The sequence below is a fragment of the Sinocyclocheilus rhinocerous genome, unplaced genomic scaffold (assembly GCF_001515625.1).
Source record: "Sinocyclocheilus rhinocerous isolate Xijiao unplaced genomic scaffold, SAMN03320098_v1.1 scaffold6041, whole genome shotgun sequence".
Classification (NCBI taxonomy): Eukaryota; Metazoa; Chordata; class Actinopteri; order Cypriniformes; family Cyprinidae; genus Sinocyclocheilus; species Sinocyclocheilus rhinocerous.
In genome coordinates this window covers 1-14,796 of record NW_015641428.1, presented here as the reverse complement: position 1 = coordinate 14,796, position 14,796 = coordinate 1, and the positions used below count along the sequence as shown (strand labels likewise).

Sequence of the window (14,796 nt, the reverse complement as noted above, 5' to 3'; positions counted from 1 at the left end):
GGATTGATCAGAGGCTGTTAAAGCACACACACACACACACACACACACACACACATACACACCCAGTATCCAGTGCTTGAGTGTGTCTTGTGCCGGGCTGCATTGATTTAATGCATTACTCAAACTGCTGGAGAGAGAGAGAGCAGAGGTAGAGAGTCTCTCCTGACTGCATTAGGAGCCTCCAGCCTTTGTGATTCCTTTTGATCAAATCTCTCTGTCAAAAGAGACGCGTGTCATGCCCTCTTCCAGCCAGCTGTGAGGGGACTGGCCCACCACCCAGTGGGGGAGGTGTGTGTGTGTGTGTGTGAAAGAGAGAGAGATCTCCTAAGGTGAGAGGCAGAGAGTTCGACGGGTAGGAGGGTCTCATTCCACTCCCCAGCGCCCAGTTCCAGCACACACTCATCCTGGACACGCTCACACACTCACACAGGCCTGCGGACGAGAGCAGGGATTGTCGATTGCAGGAGAAAGTGTGTGTTGTGTGGGTGAGTGTGACTGAACTGTGAGTGATGGATCTCTCGCAGTAGAAGGTAGAACTTGTACAGACAGGAGCTGCTGGAATGGCAAACTGCTCAGAAACACTGCAAACTTCAGTTTGATCAACATGTCTGAGGTAAGAAGTTTAGTTTGAGTTCGAGTCTTTCTTAGATAAATTAAATAAGAACAAAAGAGGATTGTGAGTTATGTGCACACACCATTATGGTGAGAAAAATATACTTTTTAAAAGCTTGCTTATTTTGTGAGCTGTTCTGTACTGTGTGTGTGTGTTTATTGGTGTGCGTGACAAAAACAAGCTCAACTGTGCATATAAATATGAATTTATTTATTAAGAGCCTTTTTATTTTTTAATTTTTTTAAATAGAGCAATTTACTAGCTAGATCTTTCAGGAGAAACTTTATTGTGCTCTTCAAATGGGTGTGATGTGTCTTCACAAGTGTGTGAGTTTGTTGCTTATCCACTGGAATGTAATTCAAGACAGGAGTAATTCTCTACCGTAATGTTTTTGTGTGGAATGCTTGTTTAATCTAAAGACCAATGTGAAAGAGACATTCATTATAGACAATCACGGAAAGATTTTTGTTAATGGGACAACAGGAGTCAAATTGTTCTTTTTCTCAGCTGTAACAAATCCTGTCTCTGTCTTTGTGCTAATGGTGACGAGTTAGTGTCTCAAAGTAGGACTAAGACCCCGTTTCTGGGCGGGCAAACACAGTTAATGGCCTTGGGGCGTGAAAGCTTTGTGTGTGTGTGTGTGTGTGAGTGTGTGTTTGCTGACTTCATTAAGCTCATGTTGATCTGTCACTGTTGTTTGCTGCTACAGGCCTGTTTTGTGAGATCTGACAGTCAAACTCTTTCTGTTTGAGATTCACCGCTGCGCTTGTTTTCACTGTACGCTGCTGCTTTTCTCTCTTCATATACTTGCACATCTTAATTCTATGCTTTTGTGGTCCCAGTAGAACTACTAACTTAAGTTAACTAACTAACTACTAACTTAACCTACTAAACTAATATTTGTCTGACATTTTGTAACATTCTGGTTTAAAATGTATCAGTCATGATTTTACTTGTGATCTTTGGTCTCAAAGTTTACAAATTTTACATCGTTAAAAAATTGTTTTAATAATCAATCAATCAATAAAGAGTACATTGTTATAATTTTTAAGAAATGTAATTATTTCTTAAACAATAAAATCCAAAATAATATGCTGTATTATTGTTGTCATGTATTTCACGATACAGTCGCACCGTCAGCCATAAAGCTGTATTATTAAACTGTTGAAATGCCATGTAATACAAACATTCTCACATGTATTTCATAAAGAGGAATGAAATGAATACAGTAATGATAGAGCTTTAGAAAATGAACAGCAAATAAGCCAGCATAAGTAAACATTTGAAATGTATTCAGAAATTAACCACTCCAGAAGTTTCTTTGACGTAACCTAATGCATGAAATCATTTTATTTTGAAAGATGTTTTGTGCTTTCTAGTGCCTCTCATGATATAAATATGTACAGTACATTGGGAGGTTTGTGCAGTTTCAATGATCGCTCTCTCTTTGTGTGTGTAAGTGCCAATGTCTTTCATAGTTACGGTTTGAGGAAAAATAGTTATGATGCGGTTATATTGGCTGTTACCTTGTGTTATCGCAATATAGACTTGAGCTGTTGATTTATGCTAAAGTGACATTAATTAATATGAATTTACACTATCTCACTGTATGTTTTGTGCCCAGAGGAATACTTTATATTATTTATTTATTTTCTATATGAATGTACGGTGAGATCCAGTCTAAAACTCTAGAAAAATGCTTGAATTTTGCTTCTTTATTTAGTCTCTGATTTGATAGAAAATCATCATTAATTCATTATCATCATAACAGTAAAAAAAGTTGAATTAAAAACTGGACATGGATTTGAAAATGAGTCTATATCTGGTGTCTCTCTTTTGGTTTAACAGAAGCACTGGAGCTACGAAAAAGCTACGAAAAACTGATGATCATGTTTATTCTCCAGCATGAGAAAAATACAGTGTGTGTGTGTGTGTGTCTCTCTATATAGATACTTACGTATATATATATATATGTATACACACATACACACACACACACACACACAAGCGTATTTAAAAGTGAATGTATGAAACTTTGCATATCGGATAGAAGATGGGCTATTTGTGATGAATAAATACGTGGACTGTATTAAAGCTCAGTGACATTATTACTGTGTGTGTTTGACAGGCTATTTGCTGCACGGTGGTAAACTGTAACTGTGACAGTTTCAAACCTGGTAAACTGAGGCAGCGTCTCTGTGAGCACTGCAGGCACGGCTGGGTCGCCCATGGTGAGTTTCACATTCTAAACAATATTACATTTCACACAAACATTCACACAACTTCAGACCACATTTAACACTCTTAACAGTTGTCTGTTTCTCTCTCTTTCGACTCTCTGTCTCTTCTCCTATTGAACGGCACTTTAAATGAGTATTCTGGGTTCAATTCAAGTTAAGCTCAATTGATTAATTATGTTGATGTTTTCTTTAAAAAATTTGTGTTACACTGAATGAAGCATAATTATATCGACAAGACAGTGCATGTTAAGATGATTTTATTTTGGGGAAAAATGCTTACTAACCTTTTTTGTGAAGATTTAAATCCAATGTTACAAACTGGTTTCCATGACAATTTAATGCCTACAACAACCATCAAAATTATGAGCTCAGATAACACAACTTTCAACATAAGAATTTAAGTGCTTTTATAAAATAAGCTTCACATTTCTGCTTTTAAATCCTGAAAAATTTTTCCCACATTTATTTCCATAGTAAATGCCTCCTTTGTTTTTATGCTTTTCTTTAAAGAAAAAGAGGGACAAGTCAGAAATTTTTTTTGTGGTGATAATCAACATTCTTTCAATTGGTATAATAAAATATGAATAAATACAAATAAACAAATAAATCTTTTAATACTAAATCAGTCTAAATTAATATTGCCTTTCTTTTTTGTTGTAATCGTTGTTTTACATTTACAATATTGTCTGTAAATTCTCATCCACAAAAGCAAATCTATTAAAGCACACTTTTATTACAATGCATATGCAACATGAAGAATTCTTTTAAAATGTATAAAAATGCACACGTAAAGTCACTTAAAAAAAACAACAACAACAACAGATACACACATTCAGATATGAATGACAGAAATGCTTTCATAAAACATATAGAGATGCTTTGCTGATTTCTGCATGTAAACCAGTGTCTGTTTTGCTGAATTGTAGCTCTGAGTAAGCTGAAGGTTCATCACATGTACCAAGGAAGCCAGGTGGAGATTGTTCACTCCAATGTGGTGTTTGACCTCTGTAGTCTGATGCTTTATGGGACTCAGGCGATTCCAGTGCGTCTTAAGATCTTGCTGGACCGACTCTTCAGTGTCCTTAAGCAGGAGGAGGTTATTCAGATCTTAAATGCACTGGACTGGACTCTCCAGGACTACATCCGCGGTTACGTCCTTCAGGTGAGCTGCTGTCGATCTGATCCTTTTACTTGACTCACACTGACCTGACATGCAGAAAAACACACTTCAATTTGAGATGGATAATTACAGTTTTGTCACATTTTTCCTTAAAAATCCAGCGGTGAGCCACTGAGATTTCTTCGTTCTATTTGCTTATCAAGTATTCAGGTGGTTGAATTAAATTCATGGTAGTTCCTCTAGTGGAGAATGTAAAGTTAAAGCCTCTTCAGACCTCCAGATGAATGTTGTATGATGAAATATTTATTTTGGTTACAGCATGAAGCTGCTGCATGACTTTCAAAGCCTGCTGGCACTCAAGAGTAATTACAGGCAGACTGAAAGACTTGCATGACTCCCCTCTGATCTCTCCCCTCCCCTCCTACTTCGACAGGGAAACCCGCATCATCTAAATGAAGAAAAAGTACGCTCCAGAATGAATCGCTCTGCTGCAGTAATTAGACCTCTCAAGTCCACATGCATTAGATGTATGGATGACTTGTTATTTAGTAACTCTGTCAATCTGTCAGAAGTTATGGAGTATTTTAGGGCCCAAGTGTAGAACATTTGTTAGTTTAGAATTCATAATGCAAATGATATTCCTTGTGTGTATGTGTCTAGGATGTGGCCGGTAAGGTATTGGACCGCTGGGCCATAATGACCTTTGAAGAGGAGATCCTTACGCTGCAGCAATTCCTGCGCTTCGGAGAGACCAAGTCCATCGTGGAGCTCATGGCGCTGCAGGATAAGGAGGGACAGGCAGTCGTAGTTCCAACCACAAGGACCAATTCTGACATCCGCAGCTTCATCGAAAGCAGTATGCAGCGCTCTGTGCGGCTGCCGGCTAAAGCAGAAGCACCCAGTTGCAGTAACGGTCACCATTTTGAAACACTAGTCAACAGTATGGCCCTCATGCTGCCACTGCAACTGCTGAATTCTGTTCCGGCACCATTGCTTAGCTCCAGTACCGATTCTAGCCACCAGGAGGCACAGACGAGACATGAGACGTCCGAAGTGAGCCTTGATGGCGCTGGCCCGTTTGACTCCGGCCCCATGATAGCAGAGGTGCTGCTGGACACCGAATCTCCAAAGATGGAGTCAGAAGAGTTTAACATGAGTGGAAACTCCTCTCCCTCCTCACCTTGCACGCCCTCCAACACTTCTGAAATCACACACATGTCTCCTGAGAACAAGGTGCGGTGTGCAGAGAGGATCGGATCCTTGAAGAAGGGCCGTGTGTTCTGCAGCGCTTGCGAGAAGACCTTCTACGACAAAGGCACTCTGAAGATACACTACAACGCCGTTCATCTGAAGATCAAACACAAGTGCACCATCGAGGGCTGCAACATGGTCTTCAGCTCCTTACGCAGTCGGAACAGGCACAGTGCGAACCCGAACCCGCGGCTGCACATGCCCATTAACCGCAATAATCGTGACAAGGACCTGCGGGGTGGTCTGAGCCCAAGGCAGGAGGATGGAGCCGAGGGTGAGAAGAGAGACTTTGCTGCCATCTCAGAGAGCAGGACCGTCTCAAGTTTCATCATCCGCAACTCAGAGCACAAGCTCCATGGCTCTTTATCCAGCATGAGCCAGAGTGGCATCCTCTTTCCCAATCTAAAGACTGTGCAGCCCGTGCTTCCCTTTTATCGGAGCCTGGTGACCCCGGCCGAGCTGGCTCATACGCCAGGCAGCCTGCCCTCTCTCCCGCTTCTGTCTTCCTCGGTGCCCATGAGCACCAGTCACATGCAGACCGGCTCGGAGCCGGTGCCCAAGAAGAAGTCTAGAAAGTCCAGCATGCCTATCAAAATCGAGAAGGACGAGCTGGCGGCGGAGGGTGTGTCCGAGGAGGAGACTCCAGCCCTTAGCCGCTGTACAGACACAGAAAAGTGCGATGTTAGCAGCATGGGGGACGAACCTGTGGACTGTGGCTTTCGATTCGGCCCCGACTCACAGGACACAGAATGGGACAAACTGACTCAGGGGGACAGTCGTATTGTCTCACTGTCATCTACTTCTTTCTTTCACACTAAACAGAATGATGAGAAAGAAAGGGAGTCATCAAAATGTGACGAACCAGCATGCAGTTCGCTGCCAGACCAGCCCTGTGGCCACCGACCGGCCCATTTCACACACAGCAGTGAAAACTTTGCAGACAGCTGCAGTGACCCAGAGACCCTATGTCCAGATGATAAAGACGAGCAGGCGCACCCGTGTGAGATCTGCAGTAAGACATTTAAAAACCCTTACAGTGTCAAAATGCATTATCGAAACGTGCACTTAAAGGAGATGCACATTTGCACTGTGGATGGCTGCAATGCTGCTTTTCCGTCCCGTCGCAGCAGAGACAGGTAAAATGGTTAAGCTTGAGGGAAATGAATGTGTGTGTAATACATTACACCAAGCAGTTTTTTAAAAGCACATGACAGTTTTTGTGTTGTTGTATTAGGACTAAGAGTTTGAGGATTGCCTTAATACATGCAAAATAGTTAAAAACAAAAGCATGTTGTTTTCTCTTCAAACATTTTTGCTTTTAATTCTCTAGACACAGTGCAAACCTGAATCTGCACCACAGGCTGTTGACCAAAGATCATTCAGGAACATCTTCTCTCCGCAGAGAGCATCCAGACTTCCCTCACAAAGAGCCCCTCAGCCAGATGTTTGTCATCCTCAAAGAGAGTCACCGTACGGGCCTCGTCTTCCCCATGAGTAAATCGCTGGAGAGAGCATCTGAGCCAGTAGAGGGCGCTGTGCAGAATGAAGCGGTGCTGGACCTGAGTACCAGAGGAAGCGCCCATTCGTCCTGGGACTCAGACGTGGGCAGTGAGAAAGGGCTCCCTCTAGAGGACAGTGAAGAGAGCTGCGATGGGCTGAGCATTGGAGCGGCCGCGTCTCCACCTTGCCTCAGTCAGCAGACGAACGGCTCGTCGCCCATCATCTGCCATCTCTGTCAGAAAGTTTACAGCAACAAAGGCACATTCAGGGCTCATTACAAAACGGTGCACCTTCGCCTTCTTCACAAGTGCAAAGTTCCAGGGTGTGACACTACATTCTCCTCTGTTCGGAGCCGCAACAGACACAGTCAGAATCCAAATCTACACCGTGACCTTGCGATGAATACCTCCCTGAATCAAGAGTAGGGCACACACTCAGAGCCATATCTCTTAAATATACATAGTCAAAGATTTACTTCTAACAATTTGGGTTCAATAGCACTCCGCTCTTTGCACTGCACAATCAAGCACAACTGGAAGGACACACTCATATTTATAATAAACCCAATGTCATTTACCTTTTTAATGTTGAGATATGTTTTTCATCTCTAATGTAATATCTACTTGACAAACATTCCTTATATTTATTGATTTTTAAGAGCAGGACAGATGCCTAGAAAATGACTGAAGAAATGACAGAGCAAAAGATCGAAGAGACAGAGATGCTCTCCACATGAGTCACATGAGAAACCACATACAGAATCATTTTAATCACCTTGAGAGATCCTTAAAACAATCACTGCTGTTATACAGTATGTTAAGCCCCTCACTCTTTATCCAAAGCCACATAACAATCATGTCTTGTTTTCCTTCTCTGCACTTATTCATTGAGGGGACACATCCCTCCTCAGCATGAGATAGAGACAGAACATTGACACTGCATGACAGAGTCGACAGCAAATGAGAGAGTGACTGTTAGAAAGAGTGAGTGAGCACTACCGAGTGCTGGTGAGAGAGTGATGAGGACCACGAGCTGTTTGAAGGTGCAGGACTCACGTTATCATGTGCTGCAATTAATTTTCTGGTAGTATATTTGTGTTTGCTTGCTGTTCAGATTTGTTTTTATCACAAAAGATTCAGTGAAGTTGATAGATTGTGTTGCTGTTTCAATCAATATGCTGTTTAAAGAGACTGTTGTGGTCCTGTTGAGTAAGTTATTGTGTGTACATTTTATTTTCAGGGGCCAAGCACCTGCAGTGTTGGATCATTTTCATATTCTTCTTGTGTTGGGGGATTCTGTGACGTCCCTGGACCAAATTTTGCTTATGTCTCTTAAACTTTATAGCATCAAACAGTTAAATCTTCACTTTTCTTTTGCTTGTAACTGTTCAACCATGCGGCATAGTACCACATTTTTGTGATAATGTTTATTTGGCAGGATTCACTTTGTCTTAACACTGTCTTCTTGTCGTGAAATCTGTCTCATTGTCTTAGTTATTTAAATATGAATTATTTGCGTCTCAGTCATTTTGACGCTTAAATAACACTTAAACAATGTCCTATTGAATTGACTTGCCACTGTTGTGCTTGGCTCCTTCATTGCTGCTTTCAGCTATATTGCTATAGTTGTTATTCATGTGGAGACCAAAGATTCTTAATCCAGGACGGTGTAAAGCAGCATGAACAACAGAAGCGTCAGACTACACACATGGACACACCAGGGTCTTTGTGAATGCTGTAATGCACACATATGAAAGATTCAGTTAAGATTCAGTTTTCTAACACATTTTCATCAGTTTAAAGTGATATTGCTCTATAATATGTTTAATATTAGTACAGTCAAAGGATTATACCAGTGAAGACTTAAGCTTAGGACAGCAGATGAGGACATACTGATGCACATAAAGCTGTCTGTGAATCAGAGCTGAACAAATCGAGTCTTACACTGGTCGAGCGATGAGGCTCCCACAAACACACACAAACCTGTGGACGTTTATTCTTTTAGCTTTGTTTCATGTGTAAAATATTTTGTAACCTGCCCCCTCCCCACCACCAGAAGTGTACGCTGAAATGTGATGAGAAGGGTTGTCAGGATTCTAATACCAATCTAACCCACAATCATTTATTTGTGTTAACATTATCAGTAAATGTTTACTTTTATACATATACATATAGTCAAGCAGGGGGAAGAAATAAAATATACTTTTTTTTCTTTGTTCTTTTCTGAGCCAAGTGTGATTTGACAGTAATGTAATGACAAACATAACATTCACAATCTTAAATTTGACAAGGTCTGTGTTTCTTAGCCTGACATCAGACAAGTTTCTCAGACATTTGAGAAAATGCTGCGACCTCGTTGACTAAACATTTATGTATTTTGCAAACCTTTTTCATCTAAAGCAACATACAGTTTTGTTTTGTGTGTGTATTTGTCATTTGCACAGCTTACACTGGGTTCAGATATGATATACCTCATATATGACATACCTGTGATTAGGCTCAGATTACAGGGCATAAACAACAGACAGTATGTAAATGAAATTAAGTATAAAAAAATGAAGTATACCTATGGCATAGAATGTTAAATTGTCTCTAGCCAATGCCACCTCTCAGTTCAACATGCACACTCTTTTGAATTTGATGAGGAACTGGATATAAGCTGAAGTTTATTATGAATGTGATCGTGGATCATGAGCCTGAGATGAACAGAACTTCTGTTGAATTGTGTTATCATCAGGTAAAGTTGTCACGTTTTAAATGTTAGAAAAGTATACAATTGATTAATTACAGAACTTTTGGCCAAAACAATTACTATCTTCTGGCAATTCCCACCTGACTTGTGTAACTGCTGTATGTGCGTGCGTGGTGAATTAATTTATATCTTACTTATCTTACTTTATCAATTTATTTTTCTTTTTATGTAAAAAAAATAATTACAAAGTCTGAATTCTGCTGTTAATATATATATATATATATATATATAAGCATTCTGTATCTTTAGCATTTACCATTTACATGCAATTTATGCCACCAAATTACACTTTTGATTGTAGTGAGCTGGCTCCATCTTGTGGCTCTTGTCACACTGAATTTGGTTTGGTTGTTTGAACAGTGGGTCCTAATCCACATATAACACAGCATGAGTTTCTGGGTTATGGTTATGCTTTGAAGACTTTTCCATTGTGTATGTTTTAAACGACAGCATGTACTTGTTGATTAGCATAAACTCAGATAAAACTTAAAGGGGTCATGAACTGAGAAATCAAAATTCCCTTGATCTTTTGATCTCTTAAGAGGTTATTGTACTATAAAAACATCCTGTAAGTTTCAGAATTCAAAACTTTCTTGTTAGTCTAAAAACAGCATATATTGAAGCCAGTCTGCTAAAACGACGATGTGAAATGTGCCACTTTAGGATGTAATAGTGTTGCTAAACCCCGCCTCCACAACGCCTGCTTCTACAGCACTTCCTGTTTAGCCCCGCCCACCGATTCATGCATGTAGTGTAAATAACGAGAGAGGTGAACGCAGGTCTACACAGATATCAAACGATAAAGATGCTCTGAAGACAACAAGATGCTGTTCAAAGCCATGCTGTGGAAAAACAGTCTTTGCATCGCCTGCCTTCTGATCCCAACATTAGGAAAGAGTGGATAAACTTTATTTTTAATAAAGATCCAGACCGCCTCAGTAAGAACTTGGTCATTTGTTCACTTTATTTCCCCACGGATTCATTTACAAACAAAGCACAATTCGAAGCAGGATTTTCAGAAAGATTGAAAGTAAAAGACGATACTGTGCTGAATAAATTGGATCTGACAGTAATTATTGCTCAGTATTGCTTTGTCTGTTATTACAGATCATTTGATATGTACTGAGTATTACTAGAACCAGGAAGTATGATCATATTAGCCCATTTCTGTCAACTCTGCTCTGGGTCCCTATTGAACAATGAATAAGTCAACTAGATGTGCCCAAGAGACAGATCCTCTGTGAAGACCTCATCACCTCGCCGACCATCGGCACAAGACCACGGGAACCAGACAAGTCCTCTGCACCTGTGTTGCAGCCTGGAATTAAACCACGACATGCTGGTTTCGTCTGGCCAGAGCAGAACTGAACCCCGACTGAGTCTGGTTTCTCCCAAGGTTTTTTCTCCATTTCTGTCACCGATGGCGTTTTGGTTCCTTGCCACTGTCGCCTTTGGCTTGCTTAGTTGGGGACACTTGACTGATTGCACAGACACTATTGGAAGAGAGCGTAACTGGATGATGACATCACTGAATCATTAATGAACTGACTTTAGCTGGAAAAATTACTGTTATTGTCTTCTTGCATCATTGACAAACTATTTTCCTGTTAGACACTGCAAAGCTGCTTTGACACAATCAGTATTGTATAAAGCGCTATAAAAATAAAGGTGACTTGACTATTTATGCATTTTTAACCTAAATCACACACAACTGTTAGCCAATTATAGCAGTGGGCGTTTACTTCCAAGTCTACAATCCACCATGTCTTTTCAAACAGAGCGCTCTGATGAGGGGGGTCAAAAACAAATCACAGAAAATAGACTATTACTTCTACATTATGATGTTTTTGATGTAAAAATCTTGATAACATTTTTTGATGTAAAAAGTTTTTTGATGTAAAAATCCAAATCTGGATAACATTATAAGTGAACCTCAGAGTCAAGTCACCTTTATTTGTTTAGCGCTTAATACAATGCAGATTGTGTCAAAGCAGCTTTACAGTGGCAAACAGGAAAATAGTGTGTCAATAATGGAAGAGAACAGTACAAAATAATAAAAAGGCAGTTCATGACCCCTTTAATAGCACTATAGTGTAGTTGTAGTAATGTAAAGTGCAGTGAGATATTCAGTACCTTTAAACTTTTCTTTTGAACTCACACAGTACACTGGTGGTTGTTTGAATGTAACAACATTAATGATTTTTTGTGATGGTAATTATGATGATGATGGTGACGATGATACTTTATTGTCCCTTTCAAGGGAAATTTGTTTTTGGCAATACATCTGAAGCTGCATTACAAGATAAATCTCTTTCTGCTGTGTATTTGATCAGTGATGGTGGTTTATACTCAGACTCGCGGTAACATACACAAACAGGAATTCAACAAGGCTGATGCAATTCAACATGTTATCGACCAAGAATGGTGGTCACTTTGTTTGGACTTTGTTCAGGTGAGAAAATGAGAAAAATAAGTAATTCAACTTGCAGGAATTAGAAGAACAGAATGCTGGATCATCGCTTTTGCCCATGAGAGACAGCATATATTCAATGGCATATATTCACAGCCAGACATGCATATATTTGTGTACATCTACTCATCACAGTCTCTGTTAAATTTATTTTACTACAGTTTTTTCCATTAGTGATGATTAGAAGAAATAGGCCAAAATAGGCCTTTCGCTTCTGGTAAAACAATGGCAGCTTTCAAGAAACAAATGTTTGGAGACAGAAATCAAGTGTACTTGTTCATGCCTACAGTGAAAAATAATCAGATGTCTATTTTCAACTTGTTTGTGTATTATATGCTATGTTTCTTTGACTCAATTAACTAAACCTGTGTGTTCATTCTGAATTATTGTCACAGAAAAAAAAAAATCTAAATGCAGCAGCTAGACTTTATTTACACAAAACTCAAAAAACAAACAAACAAACAAACAAAAAATAGACAGAAAAAGAATAAACTAAGCTAAACATGATGACAACAGACAAAGAACTAAAATTAATGCAGAGCTTAAATACAATGAAACAAACTAATGAACTAAATGAACATCAGTTTTAAATGGACATTCATCTATTTTTTTTTTTTTAGATTTTACTACTTATTTCAGAATGTTTGCAGAACATTCAAAGTCATAATTTTCATAATGCTTGCAAAATGGAATGTTCCCACATAACCAAAAATGTGTGGAAAAAAAACATTCAAAAATAATATTTTTGTAACTTAATGGGAATGTTTGGAAAACATTCATAGAATATTTTATATGTGGCAGTTTAACATTATAGAATGTTTAATTCATACTTTTCTTGTCCTGGTACAATAGTGTGTTTTCATTTTCTTACACAGAGCTTAAAGTTGCATAATGACAAGTTATTTTTTTTCTTTTTTAATTGGCAGATCGCATACTATATAGTGCATTACTGACATCTGCTGGAGGTAACAGAGGTAACAGCTTATACCATGGGCAAAACCATTGACAAGCAGACAGCGGCCAGGAATTAAATGATCTAAGTAACAGACACTAGTGGTATTAATATATGAAAGAAAAAATATATAAACTTAATGTAACTATATAAAATATATTATTTAATGCATAAATATTTATTCATTGTAAAACAGTTTTGTTGAAAACAACAGATATTCCCCTTCCTGATAGCCATGTGGTGTGTTTTAGTCCAGTGTTTGTAATGTTAATGTCTTGAGATTTATATGTTGGGTATTCATGGTCATTATGGTAATAAAACAATATGCCTGATGGAATGTTGCCCACCTCAGGTCTAGATCAGTTTTGTTATTGTTTACTAAAATTCTTAAAAATAGTTTTTGGTACTTGAAATAAATCTGGAATAAAAGTTAAAAATAAATATATTAGATGATTTTTAAGCCCAGAGATTTGTAAAAACCCACCTGAATGTATGAACAATCGCCAGAATGGCAGATGGAAATCTGAAGAATTTCAGCATTCTAAACACAATATCACATTGTCTTTACAACCGTAATGATAACATTTATCAACTAATTAAAGTTGTGAAATTTTTATACAGTCACAATTGCATAGTTAGAGCATGTTTTACATTGGATATTAAATCAAAATGAGTAGATTTGAGAAACAGTTTTACAGCTTCCGGAAACCAGTTGAAAAACCAAAGCAACCTCTGAAATGAACTTTTATATCCTGCTTTGGTGAATCATGGGAGGTGGGTGAAACCAAATGCAGAGAATGGAGGGGATTGTTTGTTTTAGAATAGAATGCCTTTACAATGGTGAAACATGTTGTTGTACGTTTTTTTTTATAAGGGCATGTACAAAAAGCTTATAATATTGAGGTTTGTTTATTTAGTGAATGTAATACTTGGTTGTTTGAATCCCTGTAAATGGTTGTGCCCATGAGTATAAAGGCACAGTAGCTGAACTGGCAAATGATTGTCAGTTTGAGATGGAAGCTGGAGAGTGACGAATCCTTTGGTGACTGGAAATATATCAAGTGAGCAATCAGTTTAATGTTATTTGCTTTTCCCTTGTACTTTTTTTTCTTATTGTAATTATTTACCCTGTCTGTGTATTTGCATTTATAATTTTACTGAAACATCTGACAATAGTAATTTCGTATTGAGATTGAGTGTCATGAGCCACTCAGAAGTTGTTATTGTTTCATTAGCGCGGGAGCAGAAAGCGTGCGCAGTCGAAATGCCTCAGACGAGACTAACTGGAGTTTTCATATCGTGCTTTTGTTTCCATAGGTACATTTTAGTTTATCACTAGTGTTTATTGCTTGCTTTCCTCCCGTTAACACTCAATGCTGCCACATTTTGAGTGCTTATGATCTGTGATCTGTGATCACAAACTAGCACTGATCCAGAAGCTCCATCTTTGGAGACAGTCTATGGAACAAGGATGCAGACCAGGTACTTGAGGGATTTTCTTGTTTTTATTCTTATTTTCTCTTCTCTACTTTGTTCTAACCTATGTTCTGTTTGCACCAGACCTACTCCTTTGGAATGGTCAGTCAGCTGTACAACCAGAGTCCTAAGATTGAATTAATTCCAGCTGTATCCATACAAATATATAAGGGTGCCCTAAAATTACTGATTTGAAATTATGCAGCAGAAATCTATTTAGCAATTTGTGCACTAAAGCACTTTAGGAAAGGGTAATCATGTGTGAATTTAACACTTTAATGTGTAATTATTTTTTTCACCAGTGTTTGTGTTTACAAATGCTCTCCATATGTCCACTGTGCTGCTTGTTTTTTGTCTGTTTTATATATGTGTATATATATATTTCAATTCAAGTTTATTTGTATAGCGCTTTTCACGATACAA

General features: G+C 38.6%; 1 protein-coding gene across 1 annotated transcript; it reads left to right on the top strand.

The window, feature by feature from the left end:
* The first annotated feature begins 221 nt into the window (after positions 1-221).
* LOC107754856 (zinc finger protein basonuclin-2) lies at positions 222-8,903 on the top strand. The gene is made up of 5 exons (XM_016571461.1): positions 222-613; positions 2,742-2,844; positions 3,780-4,015; positions 4,634-6,360; positions 6,555-8,903. The coding sequence occupies exons 1-5, from the start codon at positions 605-607 to the stop codon at positions 7,147-7,149; spliced, it is 2,670 nt and encodes an 889-aa protein (XP_016426947.1). The 5' UTR covers positions 222-604; the 3' UTR covers positions 7,150-8,903.
* Positions 8,904-14,796: the final 5,893 nt, after the last annotated feature.